At 35.4% G+C, this 11,525-nt stretch overlaps 1 protein-coding gene across 3 annotated transcripts in view; it reads left to right on the top strand.

Annotated features, from left to right (window-relative positions):
- The first annotated feature begins 3,637 nt into the window (after window positions 1-3,637).
- The window catches only part of LOC122794259 (plasma kallikrein-like), a 943,559-nt gene continuing 935,671 nt past the window's right edge, over window positions 3,638-11,525 (top strand). The window contains exons 1-2 of one of the 3 annotated variants that reach the window (XM_044062509.1): window positions 3,638-3,747; window positions 4,079-4,183. In XM_044062509.1, the coding sequence (XP_043918444.1) occupies window positions 4,099-4,183 (85 nt within the window). In that variant the 5' untranslated portion in view covers window positions 3,638-3,747; window positions 4,079-4,098. Of the gene's footprint in view, window positions 3,748-3,900; window positions 3,920-4,078; window positions 4,184-11,525 lie in introns of those variants that run through there. The other 2 variants (XM_044062510.1, XM_044062511.1) reach the window with 2 other exon arrangements.

The following is an 11,525-nucleotide window of genomic DNA, read 5'->3' as shown; positions in this document are numbered from 1 at the left end:
ACATCGAACATACAGAACAGCGACTTTTTTCTTGGGGAAAAAATTAGCTGTTCCAAAACACATACACACAACACAAGCATACGAAACAGCAATCCACACACATACACCTAAAATCTTACACCTAACCCTACACTAAGCTATACATACAACATTAACTATCCACTTACCTTAACCCAAACCCTAACCCTAAGGTCCATCACTATGGCACACTCAACTCACCTGCGCCCTAACCCTAACTCACCTACACCACCCTAACCCTCATGTCCAGACAATCGCACACTTACCTGAACCTGACCCGTAACTTTCCATCAGAGCGCTGAAAATACCAAAGCAACAGAAACGGACAACCAAATTCTTTCCATAGGAAAAAATTTGGTTTTCTGTTGCTTCGATATTTTCAGCTTTCGCTGAATAGGGTTTGATATGAGAACATTAGAAGTTTTGAAACTTCAATGTTCTAATATAGACCCTACCCAAGCCTACTGCTACCCCTTTAAATAACCCTAGGTTATTAAAACTTGTCAGATACATTTGGGAAGCATGGCCAGGCTTATATAGTCCCCCTGTGGTCATTAGCCAAGTAGTCACCTATGAACCTATAAAACAACCAAATACCTCTGGGCATTCAAAGCAGATCCACCCATCTACCCACAGCCCCATTTTCCCCATTTCTGATGCAGAACTAATACTGTAATTACCTGTTGGTAGCCAGTGTTTAGTTGAACATCTGCTCAATCTACAAAGGGATATATTTGGATGACCTCGTACTACATCTTTTACAACAAAACTACTACAAAATAGGGTCTTGCTATAATAATCCAATATTAGTAGTAGTTGGAAAGGATGCATCTTTAGTGTGTTTTACTGAGTACTCTCCAGCGGATTAAAGATGCTTTATTCCAGCCTGAATAATAACATAGCCTTATCCCTAAAATTCTTGTACCAGGAATAGTATCTACATAATAATAGTGACACACAGCTGAAATTTCTTTGGAGGGGGTTTCATCAACATAGTTAACAGCTTATGGCAACTCCTGGATGAAAAGGCAAGTTTTATACTTCCAGCCCAGACCTACAACTAATTTACCATTATTGCAATGTTACAGATTCAATTGAATAGTCAGCAACAAAAATAAAAGACATTCTGAGTGTATATTTATTTATTTATTGACATTTGATTACCGAGAATGTCTGACTGGGTAGAAGCCCATTTCCACCAGAGGCCCGGGAGGAAAAGCTCTTAATTATTACTAAGCATTTTATGAAACAATAATTTTACAATCTTCAAAAATAAAACAAAAACATCTGCATTTTAAATAATTATAACAAATTAGAAATAATATAAAAACATTGGTTAAGAATTGATACAAGGTATATGACGATCATTTAATATTTAGAGAAATATTAGACAGTTTCTAGAGAAATTAAAGGTAAGTTCTAATACAAATAGCAATTGCAATATGAAGTGAGGGAAAAATGGGCTTATGGTATATTTAGAGAGAAAGTCAGGGAAAACAATTGGATAACAGCAAGGAAGTAAGTGAAGAAGGGTGAGTAAGCCGATATAAGGAATGGAGAGGTACTTGTTCACATTTAGGGATATAATTTATCCTGGTTTTGAGCAAGAACAGAGACAGATTTTATCTAGGCAGTATTTCAGAGTGGTTTTGAAAGATGACAGGGAGGGTATAGATCTGATGGATACAGTTAAGGAGTTGCAGGTCTTAACAACCTTGCATGAGTACAGACAATGCTCAGATTTGTTAGGTTTGTAGACAGGAGTTTCTGGTCACTGGATCACAATGACCAACTGGGAACATAGTTGTCTAGAATGTTTTTTAGTACTGGACAAGCATATGGATGCTGGATAATTTTATAGGTGGTAAGAAGTTCTGTATATGTTAGTTGACGTGACAGTTCTAACCAATTAAGGCTTTTCAGTGCTATACAGTGGTGTGTTCTGAAAGGGGATGTGCTGCAAATTTAGCAGCTATATGCATATACACATATATATGTGTATGGGTGTGTGTGTGTGTGTGTGTGTGTGTGTGTGTGTGTGTGTGTGTGTGTGGATATGTGTGGGTATATATACATGTATATGCGTGTGTGTATCTCTCTCTCTCTATATATATATATATATATATGTGTGTGTGTGTGTGTGTGTGTGTGTGTGTGTGTGTGGATATGTGTGGGTATATATACATGTATATGCGTGTGTGTATATCTATCTATCTATATATATGTGTGTGTGTGTGTGTGTGTGTGTGTGTGTGTGTGTGTGTGTGTGTGTGTGTGTGTATATATATATATATATATATATATATTTATATGTGTGTGTGTGTGTGTGTTTGTATGTGTGTGTGTGTGTGTGTGTGTGTGTGTGTTTAAGACTTATTCATTCAGATTATTGTGTGTGTTTGTATGTGTGTGTGTGTGTGTGTGTGTGTGTGTGTGTGTGTGTGTGTGTGTGTTTAAACCTAATTCACTCAGATTATTGGTCAATAATGGATGAAAACAATCTGTAACCCAATGTCTTTGACTCATTTACAGCTTATTTATTAAATACAATGTATTTGACTTATCTGCAACTTCTTTAATATGATGAAAATAAAATCAAAAAAAATGCTCACGTGTTATTCCACTTCCCACAAAACGTACTGTTGCTAAGAAGAAAAAAAGAAATCCCGTAGTTCACTAAAAGTTCCAAATACAGTAGGAATCAGGTTCAGAACAAAACTATAGCTTGTCATGCACAATCAAGTAAATACAAGCGTTAAGCGGAGGTTATAAATATTTATTAATTATTTACGCTTAACGCTTGTATTTACTTGATTGTGCATGACAAGCTATAGTTTTGTGGAGTTGCACTAACAAGAGTTTGTGGCTGAACTACTAGGAAGAGGAACACACCCGCTGGTTTTGGGTGTCAGCAATTGCCTGCATAGGCTGTTTACATTGAGGAGACATCTGAACCTGATTCCTACTGTATTTGGAACTTTTTAGTGAACTACTTGGGATTTAAAACCTACTCTGCACTTTGCTTCCCACACATTTTCTTTTTTCTTTAATATGATGGGCTAAATGCCATTGATTTTTTACTCTGGGTATTCTATATCATGGATAAAGATCATCTATTAAAGCGATAGTTAATGAAACACTGTAATCACTGTAGTGGTGTCTATTTCATACTTAAAGAGTCCCTTGTCATTTGTCTTTCAAAATAAAACATCCTATTGTATTTAGTATTGTTATTATTATGAACTTCAAAATATACATTTAAAACACTATAAGATTCGACATGAAATGTACTTTTCTTGCATATCCGCGTAACTCATTTTCTTTAATCTTTTCTATTTATACTGGGAGTAAATGACTCATTATAAGAATTATCATCCATCAATGCTTTTAATTGTAGCAATATTGTAAAAAAATATTATTTATAGAGAGAGACACAAAGAATAAAAGTTGAACCCAAGCCCTTAGGACACTGCTGCAACTAAATACAAATACGAGTAAAAATGAGTTTTCTTTTAGCAGAAGAGAATAGCAGATGGGAATAGTGGACAAACAAAGTGACCAGACTAATCATTAATGGAATCTGTAAAAGGCAAACATTTGTTTTCTGATGTGATCAGCTGAAGGACAAGGAGAACTGCTTAAATAAATAAAAGAAACTGAACAAATAACCTTTTGCTATGAATGCTGTCTAGTCAGACAAGAAGTCCGTGCATGCAACTCACTTCCTAGGTATTATTTGATTATTTTAGTTAGTCAAATATTTTATGTTTTTGGCTATGTGTTGTTGTGCTGTTATTTTAGTCAATGTATCACAAAATCAATGCTGCATAATCTTTGTTTTGATTCATTTGGCACTGGTTGTTATAAGTCATATATATTGTTAGTTGCACATCTTAGGATGGTGAGTTTTCCAAGTGTTCTTTAACACCTGCAGTTAAAAATCATCATTATGCATAAAGGTTCATTGTGTACTATGAAAAATTATAAACATATATTGATAAATCTTTATTTGTATTTCTCTAACCTAAAGTATAATTATGTATTCTTTATTTTCATTTAGCAGTCACTTCTCATGAGTTGATGTACTCCTTGATATTTAATTGGACCATGGACCGAATTTATACATTCTTCTACCTCATTTCTTTATTTCTGTCTGTGAACGGTGGTGAGTAAGAACTATCAATTTTAACTGAGTTGCAAAATCAACTTTTAGAAAGTAGATAGGTAAATTTAATATCAATAAAAATGACAATAATTTATGATTCTGATATGCTGACAGTCTACTGGCATATAAACTGCAACACATTAAAATTATACTTTATTTTTCTGCATGGATACAATGCATTTCTTAAATCATACAGAATAATAATAATATTGATCGAGGATTAAAAAGTGTTTCCCAGTTTAAATGGGAAGTGCAAATCATTTAATAAGCAGATGTGACCACAAAAACATTTCTTTACTAGCATTCATTATTCTATTTAAGGCTACAGTAATTAATTCACATTGCAGTAAAAGTGTCAGTCTTTTATAAATTTGTGAATGACCAAGCTGTCTAATAGTATGAATGTCCTCAAAAGTTACATTCTATATAGTAGGTGGATCACACATAGCAATGATTATTTTTTGCAAATTCAACCACCTTTACTTATATTATTATTTTCTAAAATTAATCTGGAAATACACTGAGATAGCAATTCCCATATTACTTTTGATAAGACCAGAAATAATAAAAGTACTTATTTCAGTGAATAAATTATATAGTTTGGAAATTATTTTTTTTCTGATTTAAGATTTGTTTCAAATTAGGGATCACTTCTGCATATCAAAAGAAATTAGAGTAAATTTTACTATTAATTCTCAGATGCTTTTTTTAACTAATGATGAAATGTATATTTTCTTAAAGTGCTCACAACTGCTAGCTCTCAACAAACCCTTAAAATTGTTGTAGGATGTTCTGTGTACCAAAATTATGTCCCTATTAAAATACTGTTTGGATCCATGCAATTAATTTCTTCCAATGTGTGGCATACTGTGGTAGGACCTTTGATGCAAAAATAAACTATAGCAAATTCATTAGGCACCCAAAGTTGTTGAAAGAAAAAGAAAAGAAAGAAAAAATAAAATATGTTATTTTTTGAAGAATCTCACAGACTGGTAGTAGTGAGTCACTTACTACAACCAAGTCTGATTTTAAAACATCTGTAAACTATTAAATGGCCAAGCATTAGTGACTTTTGACACTATCTCTGACTTGTTTCAGAAGGGTGATTGGGTTTATCCAGCATTTCCAGTTAGTTGTTGTTACTGTGAACCCATTGCATGTGACATATTAAATTTGGAGGGTCTATATTATTTCCTCGAAGAGGCGTTCCATAGAACGCCTCTTCATCGACCCTAAAACTGCAGACTTTCAAAATATCGAACCTCCACATAAGCAATTTCTTTCCCTTGGGAAGAAATTGCTTGCCCTACAAACACCAACAAATAACCACAAACACTACAAACATGGGGTTTGTGTCCCTACAACCTCCCCCTAACTAAATATACCAACTCAGAGATCGCACTACAGTTGGGAAAATGGCAAACTGACAAGGATGGCCAAGCAATTTCTTTTTCAAGAAAAGAATCACTTATGTGAACGTTCAGTGTTTTCAAATTTCGCGTTTTCAAGTTCGATGAAGCATTTGATAGAATGCCTTTTTGAGGAAATAATAGTAACCCAGTTTGAATACAGTGACAGATATCATGACTTTTTTGTATATCAATAAAAAGATAATTGTTTTTCATTAAGCTCATGGTTTTCAAAATGTCTGTAGCCTGAAACAAGTTCTCTGGTTCCTTGAGAGGAAACTTTGTGAGTTTTCAGAGAATAGCTTCACAAAGTCAGTGTTTGTGCTGCATTTTGTTTTAAAACCTGGTCCACAACTCTGTGAATATTTATATTCTGGTAACAATAATCCCTTAAATATTATCTGTGAAAATGTACTGGCCAGCTTTTAGAAGACTGCAAAGTAATTAATGCAGCTACACCCCATGAGGTATTTGTGGCAAAAGCAAAAGAACAAAAATAATTGAAAAGAAGCATGAACTAACTATCTTAACTTCTGTTGTGAGTAAAATGAAATCTCTTCTAATCACAAAGATTCTCAAGGACATGCTGGATTGGAATAAAATCCAAGGCAGTTGAGATTATTTGCTTATAGCAAAGAGGCTTTGTCATAGCAGTCTTGAATATTGATGCACTCTACTTCTAATTTAGCTAGGCCATAGACTTGGTCATTAACAGGTTGTTGAAAAAATATTAAAATGTTACTTAATGACATTAAAAGATAAAACATAAGACCCAAATGAAGAATATAAATATAGATAATGTGACTTAACAAAATAAAGGCAACAAGATAGAGCTTGAGATATGAACGACCAGCAACAGATAAAAGCAGAAAATCAAAAAAAATAAAAGCTGGCATTATAGTCATTTATGATTCCACCATCTTTTTTTATCTTTGATCTCCCAATGTCAAATATAAACATTGAGAAATCTGCATGATGAGCAATGGAACTGGTTTGTGGAGTTAATAAACCATTTATGAGCATTATTTTGAAGTTTGGTCAATGATTATTAATTACTGGATGAAATGCTGAGGTTTGATGTTTTATAAATGTATATAAATGTATATATATATGTTGCAAAGGTATATATGCACATGCTCATATTTAACTGATGCTTTTGTCAAAGTCTTGCACTTGTTAAAATAGTAATTGTCAACTTGTTTAGCTGATTCCAATTTCGTTGTGTACTAGAAGTAGTTTTGTGCAAGAACAGATAACAGTGAAATTAGGGAGGTTTCTCCTTTTGCATGCTGCAGTGAGATCTTGAAGTTGGTATATTTAAGTTTTAGGGGGTGTGAGAGTTGTAGAGGGGCTAGTCAACTTAGAAAATACTTTTTCTCTTGCATTTTCTTTGTTTTCAACTGTACATTCCATTGATTAGGTGGTCAACAGAATGTTAGTCGGGTGGGGAGGTTTTGTTTGTTGACTAACCCAGTAAAAAAGGATAAATAAAATAAAATAAAAGATTGTTATTCTGTCATACGGTTAGATGTATGTATATATAAACACATGCACACACACACACACACACACACACACACACACACACACACACACACACACACACACACAAATAAATACATAAAGAGAGAGAAGGAGACAGAGACTATATAGATGAGTAGACAAACATACAGCATATCACCTTTCACATCTGATCTCAGCATCTTATTAAAAGAAGTTCTCTCCCATTTGTGTAGCACACAGCATGCAGCATTAGATGTGATGACCTCAGAGTTTGTTTTCTGATACATGTGTCAGGTCTATTGCAACAGCCTGAGTCTCAGGCACTCAAAGACCATTGTCTCACAGCCAACATCCCACGAGTCTTGTAGATTACATGCTGATGCTACTTGCACGTGGACTTGACTACATATTTGTAAGCTGCAGAAGCAATGGAAAGACAGTGGGGCTGACCCACATTGCCTGCAGACATAGTCAAGTTTGAGATAGGGAGGCACAGCAGCTGGGGGGAGGAAATGAGCAGGGGTGGGAGTGTACCTTAAGGTTTCAGGTAGTGATTGGGTAGGGGGAATTAGCTGTAGGGAGCAGGAGATTAGGGTTGGGGATAGTGAGGGAATTATAGGGTTAGAGATTGATTGGTGATTTCAGGGTTAAGGAAGGGGAATGAAGGTTGAGGTTTAGAGAGCTATTGAGGATTTTAGGATTAGGGAGGTGAATCACAGTTTTAAGTTTATGCTATGATTGAAGAATTTAGGGTTAAGGAGCAGAAGAAGAGTTTTTAGTATAGGTAGTAATCAGATTATTTAGGATTAGGGAGCAGGTAGAGAGTTTATTTATTTTTATTTATTTTCAGTTTGATTACTGGGGAAGTCCACTGGGCCAGAATGTGCCCATTTTCAGTGGAGGCCCGGGGAGAAAAGCTCCATAAGCAACACGGATACAAAAAGGTTACATAATGCAAAGGTAAAATACATATATAAATTTGTACAGTTAGGAACAGCAAATGCTTAAATTGTACATTATAAACACAATTAATGACAATAGATAACACAGTTTACAGGTATTTACATTCAGAGCAATAAGTTTCAACTGTGTGAAAAATAAGCATCTGAGGTTACTTGATATTTACAATATTTATATACTTGGAGTCAAGAGAGAGAGCTTGCTTAATCTGAGGATGCTAGTTTAGGTTTGTTTTAGGAGAATAGAAAATAAAGTTGTAGGGAAGCATGTAGCAAGGAGTATGGAGAGATCAAAGGGGAAATTTCTTAGAATTTATGTAGGGTAAAAGCAGGAACATTTACTTTTAGTAGACAGGTATGAGAAAAGTTGGGTCTTGAAGGATTCAGAGTAGGTATAGTCCTAAGTGAAGGAGGGAGAGAGTTCCATTTTTTGCCTGGAGAGAAAGAGAGAAGGAGTTGGCCTACAGGACGTTTGGGTTTGTGGATAGAGATTACATTTTGGTGTTCCGATCTCAGAGATCTGATTGGGATGTATGGGGGAAGGATGTTTGTTAAGGCTGGGCATTTCTCTGGATAGAATATTAATTTGTGAACGGTGGTTAGTTCTAGATATTCTAGGTGGTTAGAGAGTTCCAGTCAGTTCAGAGATTGTAGGGTAAGGCAGTAGTGAGTATTGATTTTGGATTTAGTTGCGAATTTAGTGATCTTATTATAGCAAATTTCTCGTTTAGAGGTGTTGGAAGAAGACAGGTTAGTTAGAAGAGGGGCTCCATATAGTAAAGAAGGAAGGAGGTATGTAGTTGCTATAGTATGCCTGGAGGAGGTGGAGAGAAAGCAGTTATTCCTATAGAGCATACCTAGCTTTTGCTGTGTTTTCCTTATGTTTTGTTGTATGTGGATATCAAATTTAAGGTGTTTGTCTATGGTAATGCCAAGGAGTTTTGCAGAAGGGACCACTTCTATAGCAGTGTTGTTTTGGCTTAGGACTTTGAAAGCATTTTTGTCAAAAGAGAAAGCCCTGGAGGGAGGGAAAAGAAGTATTTTAGATTTATTAGAGTTGAGAGAGAGATGGTTGTGGTGCATCCAGTTCTCAGTTGTGGAAAAAGCTATTTGGGTTTTAGTCAATAGTTCAGGAAGTTTAGAGGCAGCACAGACTAAGGTAGAGTTATCAGCGTATTGAATAACTGTTGTGTCAGGGATGACAGTGTGAAGGTTATTTATGAAGATGTTGAAAAGCATAGGTCCAAGGATGGACCCCTGAGGAACACCGGTGGGTGTTGGCAAGAAGGTGGAGGTAGAGTTCTTCCATCTGACAGCTTGAGATCTGTCTGATAGGTAGCTGGAGAACCAGGATAGGGGGTCAGGGGAGAGATGAAGGTTGGAGAGATGAAAGAGAAGGTGCTTGTGGGAGATGGTGTCGAAAGCTTTTGAAAGATCTAGCAGTACTGTGGATACTAGTTTAGGGAATGACAAGGAATTTTTTGATTAGAGAGGAGAGAGTGAAATTTTAGGTTTGCAACGTAATTGGCAACTTAAGTTTTTGGAAGGATTTTTTTAGGTTTAGTGAGACATTGAGAACTTTAGGTGTAGGAATGGGAGTGAAGTTTTAAGTTTAGGGAGTAATCAGGAATTTATTTCAGTTACGGTTAGTGAGCAACGACTTAAGTCGTAGCCAGGGACCAGCCAGGACTTTCAGAGTTAGAGCTAGGGCTCTAGTAAGGCTATGCAGATCAGTGGGTTCACTCTGTGGGAAGGGTAATTTATTAACCAGAATTGGGCTAGTGGGAGTTAGTGCACTTGAAATTTACAGCAAGTATTAGTGAATGAGTGTGTCACAAGTTACTGGTATGTAAACAGTTGTGGTAGACCAGAATGTTTATACTTCACAGCTTCTACTTCTAATACTCACATCATATGTTAAGTACCCTTTTTCATTCCTAACATCCGACTAGAGCATCCATTCTCTCAAGCAGTTCTTGGATTTGTCAAATTCTCAGCAAATGACCAATCCTCACACAGTTGATGAATTCTAACTCAGTCTACCAGTTGCGAAACTAAAACTGAAACAATAGTCTGCAATGAATAACTTCATCTTGTTCAGTCAGCACCTGTTTATTTGAGACCAAAACATCTAAAATGTTTGAGGCCACTAATCAAAACACGGACACTCCTAAAATGGCAAAGCACAAAAACATCCTGACCTGCTGTACTCCCCAGTGTAAGTGCAAACACAAGAATTGCAGAAACTAAGAGAAGAAGATAGTCAAAAAATCACAAAACTCATCTTCTCATTCTTTTCCAGAACTAACAGACAAGATAGGACACAGACAATTTTCTAGTGAAGATGTTTTGGGCATTGATCAACTGGCCAGTGTGACAAGCAGTAAGGCTCCCCTGAAACAATCTACTAAGACAGGCCATGAGCAGCAACCTCTGAACATGCATACATTTTTACTTTGTCTGTTGTATTTCATCAGTTTTGTCCAGATAACCGTCACTTTTAACTTTTCATTCAACACGCAATTTATTTTTTTGTAAATTACATTTATTTTCTTGGTAGCTAAAAGAGGTGGCTTCTTATGTGACTTGGATTCTTTAGGTCACAGACCTAGCTGTCAAGGGATAGCAACTCATATTCCAAGACTCTGCATATCATGAACAATGCTGCAGGCAAATTGTCTAAAACGTTTAATCTGAAAGGACAGGTATTTTGGCAGCAATGGTGAAAATAGAAACCACAACCATAATTAAAAAGTAAACTTTCTCTGCATTTTTCATGAAATTATAAATATTGCAGGGGAAATTTACAGCATACAAGTACATGTTTTAAATGAAATGTGGACAAAACAGTATAAAGCACATATGAATTAAGCACCCAGTCGATAATAAATAATAAATAATCGAGTAATGATGCATATTGCAATTGTAGAGATCATGGACATCTAATCTCCTTTATTTGTAATCCTGGAGATGTAACAATCAGGGACAAAATACATGACAAGCAAAGCTATGTTTGTAAAATTAGAGACATTAATTAGCATAGCACATGCATATATCACCCCTTATGAATTCCCCCTTTTCTAAAATATTTGTGGATCTTAGGCATAAAATCAGGATTAAACAATGAGTGGGTGAAAAAGAGACCAAAATATGTAGTATATATATTATGTTGTTTTATTCCATTCTATTTACAGTGGATATAAAAAGTGTATACACCCCTGTTAAAATGCCAGGTTTTTGTGATATAAAAAATTACACCACAGTAAATCATTTCAAAACTTTTCCCACCTTTAATGTGACCTATAACATGTACAATTCAATTGAAAAACAAACAAATCTGTTAGGGGAAAAAAATATAAAAAAATGTACAAAAAGCTGGTTGCATAAGTGTGCACACCCTCAAACATTGTTGAAGCACCTTTTGATTTACTTACAGCATTCAGCCTTCTTGGGTACACACCTGCCATCAAT

Source organism: Protopterus annectens, chromosome 2.part1, assembly GCF_019279795.1.
Source record: "Protopterus annectens isolate FY-2018-M chromosome 2.part1, PAN1.0, whole genome shotgun sequence".
NCBI lineage: Eukaryota > Metazoa > Chordata > Ceratodontiformes > Protopteridae > Protopterus > Protopterus annectens.
The sequence above is the reverse complement of the archived record's forward strand: the minus strand, read 5'-3'. Positions and strand labels throughout refer to the sequence as shown.